The sequence below is a fragment of the Kwoniella dendrophila genome, chromosome 11 (genome assembly GCF_036810415.1).
Source record: "Kwoniella dendrophila CBS 6074 chromosome 11, complete sequence".
Taxonomy (NCBI): Eukaryota; Fungi; Basidiomycota; class Tremellomycetes; order Tremellales; family Cryptococcaceae; genus Kwoniella; species Kwoniella dendrophila.
Genome location: NC_089486.1, coordinates 1,238,055 through 1,253,387, shown reverse-complemented (window position 1 = coordinate 1,253,387; position 15,333 = coordinate 1,238,055). Strand labels below are relative to the sequence as shown.

The following is a 15,333-nucleotide window of genomic DNA, read 5'->3' as shown; positions in this document are numbered from 1 at the left end:
TCGATATCCGGTATGATGGAAGAACAAACGTGCTTTGGATATTGTTATCCTTGATAAGATTTTAATGTTATCATCAGTCTTGGTTTCTTGGCATTTGGGTACTTGGCATAGATAGGCATGATTTGGCTTGTAACTCAATTTGGTGCTCCACTTCAGATTCTTGACTCGGCGGCAAGATATTTTAAGTATGTTCTGATGAGAAGTAACCTTAGAGAGAGAGAGTTCTTGATTGTTAAAACCGCGGATATGAGTTACAATCAGGTACTCATACAAAATACAGCTATAACAAGGTCATCTCCGATAGGATTAGAGAGAGAGAGCTGTACAGTGAGCGTGCCTTAGATTTTATCATTATATTCGGCATGATATCATCTATGATCCCATTCCGAGAGGAATTGACTTCTTGGCAGTGCTAGATAAGGGGGAGCATGTAATGATAATGTAGATCATCGGCACAGCCTCATACCTTTTAAGCGGTCACTGAGATTATTTATAGAGATTAAGCAAAGACGAAGATGTTATATATATATATATATACCTATGCAGAGGCGATGGTCGAAAACATAATGGATAAGTTATACCTTTATACTTTATTTACTTGTTATACTTACAACGGCACAATTCCATTGCACTATAATACCTATTTACTTGTTTGACTTGGAGATCTCATATACTACAACATGTATATCAGTATCCCACACACAGAGAGCTACCCTCGATCACTTGAACCTAGACTCACTTGGGGTTCATCTGGAGCCAGTGGTTCTTCGTCTAGTTTCAATCCAGCTAAAGTATTTATACCTGTAAGAGCATTCAATTTACTATACTATCAATCCTATTTGGTATATGTATGTCAAGAAACAATAACTGACATGTATTTGCAATTCTGATCCCATAATTTAGGTGTTTGCCGTTTTCTTCGCTATCGTAGCTATAACTATACTTATAACCTGTATTAGAAGAGCGGATATACACAGACGACTGTAAGTATAATTCAATACCTCATACAGTATTGTGATCATTTAAACTAAAACATCTGAACTACACATATCTATAGTCACACCTCTGCACCACCACCAAGAATTGATATGATACAAAGATCAAACCCCATAACTCATAATTATAATCAATATCAACCTAGATCATCATCACCATTTACAATTGATTCACCTACAGTAACAGTAACACCTTTTCCTGCTCCAACGACAACCACTACTACTACAACATCGAATTTACCTACGATGAATTATAATACCAATAATAATGCAACATCGAATGATCAATCTGTCATTCAAACTATTCCAACAGCATATCAATCTACACCTACAGCTAGATCAACAATAAATGATTTACCTAATTATACAAGATCATATAATGGTATGAATATGAATATGCCACCTACTTATGAAGAAGCTTCACGTATTCCTAGACGATGACCCATCCACTAAACGATGTAAAGTTCGAAATCAATGGTTCTGCTAAATGTGCTTGTATTTTTTGTAATTTTGTATCATGATATATAGTTAAATTGGTAAACTATAGTTGTATAATCTACGTAAATTATCTGAATTTGTAAATTGGAAATATAAGGCTCTTATAATTAAATGTGAAAGATTTAGTCAATGATATTATCGCATGTATAATGTATTGTTCCGCAAAATTCTTTTTCTGCCTATGAATGATTCTGGTGAACTGAGATAGTATCATAATCTTGAAAATCTCATCTGATAATTCGACATGACTACTAACGTTGTACAGTCCAAATGATCATATACCCCTGTCTTGGCCAATATGCTTGTGATTGTGATTCATGCGATGTTATTTATTTATATAGAATTCTACTTCAGGCTCATGCTAATAATGCCTTAATTTGATGCAGTTCTTTTCTTTCTATTTTATTGATTTTACCTCACTTTCTACTTTGTACGATTTATAATTCCACTTTATGTCCTTCATAATTCTACTTACTACATTTTGATTTATTTCCCGATCGAATATACACAAATACATGATATATGTTGATAAAAATATTTTATAACGTTACGGATTTCTTGAATGATGTTTTTTGATGAATGCCAAAAATGAACCGATTTATTTTGAGATCGTAGCGGTACCTGATGGATGTGGTAATAAAGTCTCTAAAGCTTTTGCTGTGTTTGCTCTTTCTGCTTTGATTAGATCTGATATAGGTTTATCATTCGAATCGGTGCCATCACCTAAGATTGGTATTTGAAGATATCAGTACTTTTCCTTTCGAGGGGCAGTGGGGGATAAAGATACGAAAGGCTACACTGGAGCGATTTCAATCACATCAAGGCAGACCTAGGTAACACGAATACCTGAAAGGTAAAACAGCCAAAATAAGATAAAACACCGTGCTCACCCATAAGTTGGAATAACATAGCTTCACTAGTAGTTACTACAGCACCTGTATCTCTCATTCTGTCCAAAGCTAATGGAATCTCTAGTTCGTGACATGCCGAAATACAATCTGCAAGAATGAAAACTCTTCTGTGGAATCGGTCATCTTCAAGTAAATCTAAAGCTGTTTGCAAGATGCAGACGTGGGCCTAAAGATTATCATTTGAAGATATCGTCAGCGCTTGTTGAGAAGAGATGTGAAATGAGGGTAAACAGAGAAAATGACGAGGGTCGCCCGGTAACCAAGACTCCTTTTTTGACTTACCTCAATACCGACTATTATAACATTATCATAGTTCTTCAACAATGGTCGAACCTCATCAGTGATCATAGAGAACTGTAAGATACACAACGTATATCAGTTTTGTACTTCAAGAGAAAGATATCTCAAAACTCTCGGAGCTATAATGCGTTTAGGCATTGACATGTACAAAAAGCTTACACAATCTTTTCCGTATGTTCCCAAGTGCTGAGAACCATGCAACTCTGATCGAATCTCCTCAGCGGTAGGGCCTAATATTGATCCAATCTCATCAGCGTGCTTTAAAGAGTAAAGGAAAGTCCGAAGACCGTTCTGACTAACCACTACCATTTTGTTCTGTCAATAATGTCGCCATCTATGTGTGTTGAAGTCAGTGTTAGTGGAAGTGAACATCTTCTTAAAGTAATATTCGAGTTTAATCAGAACTTCAACTAACCTTCAAGAACTGAATGAAAACGAAACGAAGCCATCATTATTAGCTAAGTGCAACTGAGCCAGGGTTACCACAAAAAGCAAGAAATATAGCACGTACTCTAGCAGCTTTAATCATTTTAGTAATCATTTGTGACATATAATTGAATCCATGAGTACCTTCTCCTAAGATATTCAGCACATATCGTCAGCTCACACGACCATCCGTGATATATGTCAAAGAAAAAAAGATTCAATATGTGAGAAACGTACGGAACCTTTCTTGACAATCACATATTAACAATAATGTCCTATTTCTATCTACTATTCTTGTATGTGGTCTATTGTGTACCATGTTGAAACGATTTGTACTTTCCTATTTATGTGGATGTTCGAGTTGAGAAATTGAATGAAAGGCAGAAGAGAAATTATCGGGTTACTTTTCTTCGCTACATGCTAAAACTTGTACTGTTATGTCGATCCGAATAATCGCGGAGATCCCAAAAGTGCAAAAAAAGATGATTGATTATTTAGGCTTATTCTATTATTTTGAATCGGATACTCACACCTCCCACTACGTCACGTTAAGGTACATAACGATAAAAATGAGAAAATAATAATAATAATCTCGATCTAATCGGTGACTTTTTACAGGGAAGCTGTTGAACCGGAGATGTGGAGAAATTCAGGTTACAGTTTGCTGGAGTCATTTACGTAATTGACCTCACATCTCCGACTAACTCCCTAGGCGATATTACCGATCTTTGTGATAGGCACGCAAAATTGGCTTGAGACGGTAAACGAGCCTGTTTACGATTTCATGTCGCGTTCTGATATTCTTTCTTGGCCACTTACGAAAACCTCTAAAAGTTGAATATCTGTCACTGGGTATATTGATAACGGTCTCCCTTATAAACCATTCATCATTCACCCCAAAAAGCCCGTCAAGATGTTCATCAAAAGGGCAAAATCTCGACCATCCCTACGTGCAAGGGATTCTGATTTACCAGAATCTTCAACTGGTTCACCTTTAGCTAAAAATAGTGTAACCGCCGAAGATGGTATTTCTACTTCTGCTGTTGAAGGAGCAGATATCAGTATGGATATTGAACAAGATGAATCAAGTGGAAGTATAATGGAACGTAAAAAGGCACAAAAGAAAGAAAAACGTAAAGATCTCTTAAGTGGGAAATCAAAATCAAAATCTGGTGGAAGTAGATTGAGTTTCGGTGGTGATAATGATGAAGATAATGGAGAAGGCAGTAGTAATAGTACACCATTTAAACCTAAGAAAAGTTTATTATCACAATCTATGAAACTATCAAATTATGGTAGTTCACCTTCATCACCATCTAATACATCAATAGTGAATATACCTTCGTCAACCAATAATGGTAATGGGAGTGGAATATATTCACGTGAATATTTATCAGAATTAAAAGCATCTACACCAACTAGAGCACCTAGAACAACTGAAATAGAGGACGCAGATGATGAAGACAGCTCGGAAGGTCTTAGTAGGATAGCCAGAGATAAGTACTCAAGCTCAATAATAGAAGATACAACAGCAGGTATACCTGATACGGCGGCTATAGCAGCTGCAAAAGCAAAACGACAAGCTTTATTAGAAAGTTCAAAACATGGTGGTAAAGAAGAAGATTATATTTCTCTAGGTGGAGGTAAATTAGCTATTTATGATGATTCAAATAATGGTCCACATCCTGAAAGTAGATTAATGAGAGAAGATGATGAACAAGGTGATGGTGATGAAGGTGAGTTGAATATCAAGTATAACCAGGGATATGCGACGTCAAGCTAATTGTCAATATATTTTCGTAGATATGGCTGAATATACAGAAGCCAATGATAAATTATATTTAGGAAGAGAAGCTAATAAAGCTGCTGCAAGGAGGTTAAAGGGAGAAATAGGTGAAATGATAGCGGAACGGTAAGTCCCAGTCGCCCAATATCCTTCCTTGAGCGAGTAATGAGCTGATCATCCCGTTCAAATCACGTAGTGAAGCAGAAGATGAAGACGATGAAGAAACGTTAGAATGGGAAAGAGCCCAAGCGCAAAGAGCTGGAAGATGGGAGGATGAGAAACCGGAAAAAGTGGTCAAGCAAGGTTACAAAGCTGCACCAAGTAGGTTTTTCCGACCTCGCCCCAGATCCCAACCCTTTTTCATGCTGACCGGGCTCTATAGTACCTGCCGCTCGACCTATACCAACGATCTCATCTGCCCAATCACGACTAGCTAAATCCTTAGCTGAATTAGAATTGACGAAAACGACGAATGAACATAATCTCGAGACTGTAGCGAGAGACTTAGCTTCTCTAGAGCAAGAAGAGAGAGAATTAAGACAAGAAGTGGAAAAAGTAGAAGGTAAACGAGAATGGGTAGAAGAGTTCCGAAATTGGGTAGAAATGTTAGGGTCTTTCTTGGAGGAAAAGGTAAGTCAGCTGTAGGTGAATCATGGTCAAGCTGCTGATACCGAGACATCACAATAGTTCCCAAAATTGGAAAAGATTGAAACAGATTCTATCGCTCATCTCAAAGAACGAGCCTCTTTAGTCAATACCCGTCGATCAGGAGATGATAGTGATGATCTTGCCCTATTTCTTGGTGTTGCTAAATCAGACGAACAACAAGATATCAAAGATGAATTTGGAAGATCAGTAGAATCTGAAGCTGGACCAAGCTCATCACGTCGCAGAATACGGAGAGATGAACGGGTATCCAGAAGAACTAAACGACGTATCAAGGACACTAGAAAGGTGAATGAGGAGGAAGGATATTCGACAGATTCGAGTCTAGCTGAAGGTGATCAAGAAGATTATCAAGTTGCTCAGACGCATTTAGAGAAAAGAGTACACGCTTTATTGGATGATGTAAAAGCTGAAGATTTCCGTGATCCCGAAAAAGGATTAGCAGTTAGATTTGGCGGATGGAGAAAGAGGTATGAAGAAGAATACGTTAATGCTTTTGGTGGTTTGGCTTTAGTTCAGTCTTGGGAATTTTGGGCTAGAGGAGAGATGGTTGGTTGGGAACCACTAAGAGTAAGTATAACTAATGGTTACTCTTGTACTTTCGAAAAAAGCAGCTGACAAGCGAACACTACAGAGCTCGAAAACTCTTGATTCGTTCACATGGTTGCACTCATTACATCATTATTCTCATCCGCCTATACCCAAGACTGGTATTCCTGAAGAAGATGATATGGATCTAGATGATGAACCACCTCTTGGTCCAGAAGGAGATTTAGTAGCTACGATGGTATCGACCGCTGTGGTTCCGTTACTTACTAAGGCTTTCGAAGCTGGAGCATATGATCCATACTCCGTTGGTCAGACTAGAAGAGCAGTAGATTTAGTTGATGTAGTAAGAGAAATGATGGGTAAAGATAGTAAGAAATATACTGTGAGTTCTTCATTGCAAAATGTAGCTATCTGCTTGACGGGCAAACAGCTGATATCACTTGATCTAGACTTTACTGAAAGCGGTTTTGGGCGTATACCATGAACATCTCTTATCACTCTCATCCACTATATCTTCTACATTATCACCAGGTTCTATACCTCCACCAGCATTTGATCCAGCATCTCGAACATCGATGGAAAGATATGTGAATCGACGTATAAAGTTAATCAAGAATATAGCTTTATGGAAGAGAGAAGCACCTCAAGAAACCAGAGAATTAGTCATCAGATTGGTAGGAGAGGTTTTGAGACCCATTTTCAGTAAAACTTGGGATGGTGGTGGGAGAGAAATGGCTGCAAAGGTAAGTCAGCAATGTCAAATATATCCGATGTCATATTGTTACCGTTGATAATCGCAAGCTAATTTTGAATTGCTTAATAGGTATTGGTTGCTGCTACTGGTCTACTGAGTCCTGATTTAGTAGGTTGGTTACAGCAAGGTCCAGGAAGTAGATGGTAAACATTAATCACAAGTATAATAATTTACGATAAATTAACGATTAAAATGCACATTGTTGTATTATGCGGAGTATACTGATATAGCAACCACTCATCGGTCGAGAACAGCAACAGCGGTTCTCAGTAGTGCTGTATCCTTGCACTCACATCTAACACAATCCCGCGGTCAAGACATTAGCGTAAAGTTTGGATAATCAAGATTTCGTTCATTTTGAGATCTACTTCCAGTTCAGCTATCCCATTCATTCTATTCCCCATTCCAAGCTACTATCGAACCGGGGTATATTCAAGTAACATATTCGTATGTTGTTTGAATCATTTCACTTTGTCTCTTTCCGCTTACATTCTACTTCTCATCATGAGTTGAAGAATCAGGATATTATTTCCTAAAGACAAAGTTGAATCTCCAATTACCCGCGGGATATTGAAAGAAGAGCATTTCTGACCCATTCATCTTTCCTTTTTCTACTATGTCAAAAGGCCGATTCCTTACATGAGAAAATTGGACAAGAAGATGGGATGGGCTCGTTCCGCTCTTAACATTTCATACGGCATCATTCCCTGTACTTGAAGAAGACTTCGGTGCAGATATCAGCTGATGCCAGTTAAATTCCATCAGAAGAACTTTACGGCTACTATCACTTGACAGCATAATTTATATGTATATATGAACAATGACATGCATGAAAATATGATATAATGTAAATATTGATGAATGCTGTGATGTATATATATATGCGGTATTTTGGTTAAGGGCAATGAATGGTTTGAGAAATAAAGAAACACAGAGTCTATTTGTTTCTTTTTTTTTTCTCTTTTTTTGGTTTTTTTTTTAGGTATAGTATTTCAGCTTATGAATATCGTAAAGCGATTTCTCTTAGTTACGAACAATGTCACCTTGTGAATATACTGACTGTACTTCAAGAAATTTGAATTTACTCTAAATATCCACCAATCTACCTTGTTCACCATAAGTATGATTTTCAGCTAATTGAATCAAATGTTCATATTCTTCTAAACCTGCTGCCATACATAAATTTTTAAATTTACCTTCAACATGAATCAATTCATTGGGTGAACCTTGTTGTATTAATTCACCTTTATCCATTACTAAGATTTTGGAACAAGGCATAATTGTCTATACAAATCATATAACCAAATTCATAAAATCAGCATCCATTATCAAGTTGCTTTTTTTAAGTGTGAAGTCAAGTTTAAGTCAATGATGATACACGACCACTTCATCACTTACTCTTAATCTATGAGCGATAATCATAACGGTAGCATCAGTAAATTCTTCATGAACAACTCTACTAATTTCTGCATCTGTTGCTGAATCAATTGATGCAGTAGCTTCATCTAAAATCAATACACGATGTTTCTTGAGTAAAGCTCTAGCTAAAACAACTAATTGTTTTTGACCTGCTGAAAGGCTAAATAAATTAAAATCAAGAAGGATTATCAGCATAATGTCAGTCTGATATCTGAATTTTTTTTTCATCCTGCTCAAAATCAACAAAAGAATGTGCAAAAGAGGTACATACTTTTCTCCACCACCTTTAATTTCATAATCTAAATTCTTGAAAATATTATCTTGTTGTTGTTGTTGTTGTTGTTGGCCTTCGTTGATTTGGGTCTGAACAGCCGCACTTTCACCCTCTGAACCTTCATTGATTGAGTTTGAAGTACTGGTAGTGTCCGATCTTTTCAATAATTGAACTTGATGTAAAGCATCATATAATTGTTCATCTGAATATTTACCTTCAATATCTAAGTTTAATCTTAATGAACCAGAAAGTAAAATTGGATCTTGTGCTATGATACCTAATTTCGATCTAACTTGACCTAATGGAATTTGTGAGATATCTAATAAAAGCAACAATAATATCGATTTAGTCACAGTTTCCATACAATCGAATGATGGTTTGAAGGCGAACGATAGACTCACCTTTACCATCAATTTCAATTTTACCTTTTGTGATATCCACAAAAGAAAAGAAAGCTTTTGCTAAAGTCGATTTACCACCCCCTGTTGCTCCGACTATACCGACTCTTTCACCGCCTTTAATCTGGAAAGAAACATCATGTAGAATTTCTGGCATATCAGGTCCATATCTTACACATAAATCTTTAACATTCAATTCTCCTTTTTCAGGCCATTGACCTAAACCATCCTCATCTTGATTATCTGTAGGATCAATATCATCTTCATCCCATTCAGGAGCTGAAGCATCATCAGGTTTCAAAGATGGTCCATCTTCTCTTTCTAATGTTCGATATTCGGAAGTTCTTTCTAAACTAACACCTTTCCATTGGAAATTTCGCATTTGTATCAACATCCAATTCAAATCATTCGAAATGGTTCCGACAAACGTCATTACAAAACCCGCTGTGGCACCTGTAGTAGAAGACCTAGATAACAAAAGCGCTAAAGCGGTCATTCTTAATAATGAGTCGAATACTTGTACACTGACTATAGAGGATGTGAAAGATTTCATCATTTTAGGTCAATACATATACAATCAAGGTTGAAAGGGCAAAACTTACGATACAACCAATTACCAGCAGCGATAGTCCATACAGTTGCTGTAATTCTCATATTGGTCCAGCGCATGAGGTCTATGTGGATCAATTCGTTAGCCAAGTGGAAGTGTTGAGTTTGTCAAGGAAGAACTATTGCAAATTTGACTGACCATCCAAGAAGACCGATTGCACACCAAATGCTCTAATCACTGCAGAACCAGCTACTGTTTCGCCATAGAGAGCATTGATATTTCCAGGTATGATCGCTTGCAATCTTCTCATCTGCCTTGATGCGGAGGAGTATAATCTCGCCTATACGTGCACAAGAATTAGCCCAGATTCTCTAATTTGGGTCAGATCAAGGGAACGAAACTCACAGGCCCCCAAGCAGCAGTGATCAAGAATACAGTGACCAGAGGGAAGGTCCAGCCACCATATATTGAGGCGGATGTCAGACTAATAATCACTGCAACACATAGAATTCGTAAGCGTTAACTCAATGGTACAGTCAAGAATGGGCACTCGTGGCACTTACCATTAAGACCACCAACAACAAAGGTACCTAAAAGATTCGAACAATCTAGAATATCGTTCTTTGATCCCAAAAAAATCATATTAGTCCTGAAAAACTTGTCATATTCACCAGGCATCATTATCAGACGTACAAGATCTTTACCAAATCTTTGAACGATAGAACCCGCCCGGGTTTTCGTGAAGAAAATCATCTTTGATCGCAACATTGACTCAAGCATCTGACTGTGGATCTGATCAATGAAACGTTCAAACATTAGCGAGGAAATGTATTTGTATCGATTTGTTATTGCTTTCTAGCTCTTACATACCAATTTCATAGCTCTTACACCTCCAAAAAATCGGAGACACTGGAATGCGATAGACAAGGTTACTCGCGCAAGAGAAAGCTGTTTTTGAATATCTTGAATGATTAGCTGAATTCACGTGAGTCGGATTATTTTGGACTTACAGCTGCATACAAAGTCACCCAAAAGCCCACATCATGGTTCTTTGATATTGTACCGCCACCTTCTTTACCAGTCCATAATCTGACATTTTTAGGATTAGGACTTATCTTTGGTTACGAATGCTCGGAGGAAGAAATCAGTGCTACTTACGATAGAACAGTCCGTTCAGCTACTGGTGATAGGGTTGAAGCTGACATGAGCAACATGACAGTAACCCAATAGACCCCTGAGCCATTCAATGCTAAGAGGTTTCTCCAATGTTTCAAATCTACTTGACCCGACGCTCTCTCTTCTTCAAGGATCAACTGACGTGGGGTTTTGGGTATAGCTTCTTTGATTACAAATCTTTTAGTTTGTTCGATTGATTTTTCCGAAACTTCATTCTTTTCTGGCCCTTTACTTTTACCAACGGAGCTCGTGATTGGTGCATTTAGTTCTGATAGATTAGTCGTACTGGTTATTCTTGATGATGCTTTACTTTGAACTCTTGACTCAGTTTTCAGATGTGTCATATGTTCACTATTCAATAAACCTCTGCCATCTCCAGTAAATATACATCTTCCGTCATCGAGATAGATAGCATGTTTAGCTAAAGGAGCTAAAGCCTCAATAGCATGAGAAGCAATAATGATGGTTCGCTCTCTCATTAAAGGAGATTTGAAACAATGTTGTACAATATGTTTGGAGGTCTGAGCATCGACAGCAGAGATTACATCGTCCAAAAGAAGAGTTGCGGCTCTCGAATAGACGGCTCGAGCAAGACTGACTGTAGGGGCGTTAGCAAATCGCCATCTGTCATGACTGCGAGGCTGCTAAGACCTACCTCGTGCCTTTTGACCACCAGATAAAATTTTCCCTCTGCAAGGAAGGCCATATGAGCGAAAGACCTCAATTGGGTGTCACACCTGGGGGTACTCACCTCTCACCGATCTCAGTAAGGTCAGCGTCTTCGAGCAATTCAAGATCGGGCATTAATCCTGTAGCGAAGCAGACAGTCCTGTATCGATCGATGTCCAATGGTAGTCCAAACAAGATGTTGTCACTGAAAGGATTTGTTGCATCAGTATCGAATGATTTAGAACTGCCTCCGGAAGCTTTAACCTACCGAATACTTTGACTTAAAAGCCAAGGTGTCTGACCACCATTCAGTCAGTTTAATGATTTCCTCGGCTTCCATGGAGCGTGTGAATAGACTTACTTGGGGAACATATGCTACTCCAGCTTTAACGAGACTCCATTCTTGAACTTCCGTTTCAGCTGGATTCAAAAGGGGTGATACGGCATAGGAGATCTTTCCTTCGATCAATCTAGCTTCACCCAAAAGAGCAAGTAATAAGAGTGATTTTCCAGCGCCAAATTTCCCTGCGACCAAAGTGAGTTCGCCACGAGGGAATTCTATATCAAGCTCTCTTAATCTGAAGCCGATAGCATCCATATTGGGGGCGATGATTTGTGCGTTATTAAAACTGTCGATTTGATCGCTTGATGGAGCATTCGATTTGGAGGTTTGGGACACATCCCAAGCTATAGTACCTTTTACATAAAGTGGTTGAGAATCATTGACTAAATCATCTTGACATGCTGGTTCGGCAAGGTATTGCACATCGTCATTCGTAAGGAAAGTAGCGATTCTTTTGGCTCCCAAGATATCTTGCATCAATTCCGCAATTGTAGATGGAAGGTTGAAAAGAGCAACCCGAAGTTCTGTAAAGCGAATCAGTCATTCTGTACATATAACACCATAGATAAATTTGGTTCTACCTACCATCGAATACGGCAATGGAAGTCTGAGAGATGATTGCACACTTCGTTAGCTACCTGAAGTGGTTTTCTCGACAGGAACAAGTGGAGACTCACGAAAGCAATGGTTGCGGTAAGTTCTTTTTTCGCGACAAGGGTATAATGAGCGAAAGAAACAATGATTAAAATAACAGGAGCTGCAGTGCTACGCAGTCGCGAAGTCATAAATATCAGTATACGAACGACCTATTGTTTCACTCGAAACAGTAAACAGCATACTATAGAAGCGAAGAGAGATATCCCATCAATTGAGCCAAAACCATTTTATTGAATTCTCTTTTTCTTACTGCACTGATTCTTCTATACCAAAACTTTTCTGTAGCCATCATCTTGATCATCGAAATAGCTTGAATACCTTCTTGCATCAGGGAGACCCTTTCATCTCTTATAGTCAATCTCTTTTCGTAAATCTGATATTCCCATTTGGTAAGGAAATAAGCAGGTGGACAAGTGAAAATTAATGTCGCGAAACCCCACATTCCAGACTTCCCTATTTATGTGATAAGACAGATCGGTATCAATTAAGTAATACTTCTGATATACCGATAATATCCGAAAGAATGTGGACGCTAAACATACCAAGAAGTAGCCAAATATAAGCACAACCCAAGGCCAATTCTATAGTAGCTCTCATTAATTCGGTTACTGTCCAACCAATCTTCTCGATACTTGTAGCATCCGATGAGATCAAATTTAGAATATCAGCTTTAGACTGCACAGTCTTTGAACCATCTTTCCTGTCAGTCGCGGCAAACAAGTTTCTTGTGAGGACCTTCCTGTATACGCAAGCCTGTTAGTAGCTTCGCAAATGTGTTATTCTGGATACAAATCGGGTTGTGCTTACTGGAATAGCAAGAAAGCGCTGTGTACATTGATCCTCGGTCCAGCGTAAGCATATTGCCTGTTGAACATTGATTCACCCTTAGTTAGCTCTAACACACAAAGTTATGCGGAGTTTACGGACTTACAAAAAGTATTGCTTGATAGTGACTATTTTACTGGCAAAAGTGACAATCACCATCAACGAGGCGAAAGCTACGGCTTTTTGCCTACTTGACAAGGGATCATCAAGAACTGCTAAGATCTGTTGTAGACATGCGTGAGGAATATACCACAATGGAGTGACAACAATGGTGTAAAATGTAGCTGAGAATCCAAATGATTGATTAATCATATTACAAATCAAGTAATACGCCCGGGAGGTGATACAGGCCATACTCACTCCACATTACGGTTCCTCGTTGTGGATACCAGACGGCCCAAAGTAAAGAACCAGTTGTTTGGGTCTTGCTTTCAGACGCTGCCCAGTTATCGGTCCCATTATGGTCGTTCTTCATAACTTGATGGTAAATATTCTGAGTCCTCAAATCTGATTCACAAGCTGGTAAATCGGTAATATCGACCTGGTCTTTCTTGGCAGATTTGATGACTAAAGGAAACACAAATGACAGTAATGATTTACTGAAGATTGATACTGAACTGATCCCAATCACATTCCCCGTTCCGGATTGCTGTAATTCCTTCAGAATACTAGGATCCTCTTTGAGCGAGCTAGTAACTGCTTTGGAATACATTCTTGTGAGATCAGTATACAAGTATGGACTGATTGGTATGTTTCCGGCTAAAATGCATTGAGCCAGAGTAAGTCCTAAAATTGTATATTCTGTCCAATCAATGGGGGGTTGATCATCAGGAAAGAGATATCTTCCGATTGTTTTAAAGTAAAGATGGATCAAGATTATACTTGAAACGGTGAATATATGATAAGTCATATTCCTGTGAGTGTTGATCTTCCCTGCGAAATTGTATATGATGGCCAGTCCAGATAGATAAAGATACGCAACTGCTTCTCCAGTGAACATAATAAAGCGTAAATGATTTGATCGAGCTGGAAGATGGCTGACACCGACAAAAGTTTGAATACCGATAATAGCTATAGTGCACAAAAGATGAAGGGCTTTGGGCACGAACACCTGCATATAAAAACGGGTCAGCTGTATGTAGGAGATGAGAGGTAAATTTCTCGTGGTATATCATGTCACAAGGCTGTATGTTCGAGGATGGAAATAATGGCTCACCCTTTTCCAGAATGCAGCTTCCTCAACTGGAATTCCATCTTCGGCAAATTCAGTAGGAACATGCTCAAACAACGTTCGGCTTAAAGCATCCTTTTTTGTTATATTTTCGTTTCCTGATCTATCTGGTAATTTGATTTTACCTTTCTTATTATTTTTGGTGTATGATATTGTAAGTTTTAAGAATGATATGAGAACAGTAATGAGGATCGTAGACGTAGAAGTTCCATCAATCACTTTTGACCATGGTATAGATGAAAGATCCATGGTCGCAGCTGTTAAGGAGCCGAGGTTGTATTTATTCCAAGTAGGATATCTGTGATTGATTAAGGAGCTCGATAAGGATCAGTAGTATGGGAACGGGAGTCAATTGAGGATTAATATCGTTTGCGTTTGTAGCGGGATTACTGTAGGAAATTCAAATATCGACCTGGATTGGGTATTATATACATATTATCGAGTCGTAACTAGCTCTTAAATAAGTCGCATCATTTTGCTGTGAAGGGAGCGTCAGGAGTATTGATGAAAAGAGGGCATTTTGAAAATTCTTTGTACTCGATCTCAAAGTGTCATAAGTATCAACAAAGGATTGTAAGAGGTAACTAAAATGAAAGGAAGGGTTGTGAAGCTACTTTGCTTACGTTCGATAGTCCGCTCATCCTATCTAATCAAATCCTCTTAACTACTATCTCTGTGGTATGATTGCATCCATCCTATGTATATGACTTGTTAGAAGAGCACTTGCTACGTGGGCTTGAGTGTGATGATCTTGCTGATCCTTTGACTACCGATAGAAAGAAAATTGTAAGATTGTCGGTCATTGCTCCCGTCATATGACTCAACACATGATACCGCTGAGACTCCGGTCGTGATACAGAAATCTATCATGCTGCTTGTGATACGAGGTCTGACGTTACATCGATG

At 38.4% G+C, this 15,333-nt stretch overlaps 4 protein-coding genes across 4 annotated transcripts; 2 read left to right on the top strand and 2 right to left on the bottom strand.

Annotated features, from left to right (window-relative positions):
• Window positions 1–680: 680 nt before the first annotated feature.
• L201_008021 (uncharacterized protein) lies at window positions 681–1,436 on the top strand (the record flags this gene model as incomplete). Its single annotated transcript, XM_066223722.1, has 3 exons — window positions 681–803; window positions 904–983; window positions 1,058–1,436. 3 exons carry the CDS (start codon window positions 681–683, stop codon window positions 1,434–1,436), a joined length of 582 nt encoding a protein of 193 aa, XP_066079819.1.
• A 655-nt stretch (window positions 1,437–2,091) lies between these two features.
• On the bottom strand, window positions 2,092–3,449 carry L201_008020 (uncharacterized protein; the record flags this gene model as incomplete). Its single annotated transcript, XM_066223721.1, has 8 exons — window positions 2,092–2,216; window positions 2,384–2,570; window positions 2,687–2,758; window positions 2,864–2,934; window positions 3,005–3,038; window positions 3,120–3,128; window positions 3,216–3,280; window positions 3,368–3,449. 8 exons carry the CDS (start codon window positions 3,447–3,449, stop codon window positions 2,092–2,094), a joined length of 645 nt encoding a protein of 214 aa, XP_066079818.1.
• A 594-nt stretch (window positions 3,450–4,043) lies between these two features.
• L201_008019 (uncharacterized protein) lies at window positions 4,044–7,032 on the top strand (the record flags this gene model as incomplete). The annotated part of the gene is made up of 8 exons (XM_066223720.1): window positions 4,044–4,866; window positions 4,934–5,042; window positions 5,113–5,237; window positions 5,299–5,546; window positions 5,604–6,152; window positions 6,217–6,513; window positions 6,581–6,874; window positions 6,955–7,032. The coding sequence occupies 8 exons, from the start codon at window positions 4,044–4,046 to the stop codon at window positions 7,030–7,032; spliced, it is 2,523 nt and encodes an 840-aa protein (XP_066079817.1).
• A 939-nt stretch (window positions 7,033–7,971) lies between these two features.
• On the bottom strand, window positions 7,972–14,676 carry L201_008018 (uncharacterized protein; the record flags this gene model as incomplete). The annotated part of the gene is made up of 24 exons (XM_066223719.1): window positions 7,972–8,169; window positions 8,284–8,464; window positions 8,576–8,897; window positions 8,980–9,504; window positions 9,579–9,650; window positions 9,725–9,866; window positions 9,932–10,020; window positions 10,090–10,147; window positions 10,220–10,318; window positions 10,397–10,474; window positions 10,537–10,615; window positions 10,685–11,300; window positions 11,358–11,392; window positions 11,454–11,576; window positions 11,640–11,668; window positions 11,733–12,238; window positions 12,300–12,321; window positions 12,392–12,479; window positions 12,554–12,824; window positions 12,914–13,110; window positions 13,179–13,235; window positions 13,303–13,480; window positions 13,557–14,307; window positions 14,413–14,676. The coding sequence occupies 24 exons, from the start codon at window positions 14,674–14,676 to the stop codon at window positions 7,972–7,974; spliced, it is 4,980 nt and encodes a 1,659-aa protein (XP_066079816.1).
• Window positions 14,677–15,333: the final 657 nt, after the last annotated feature.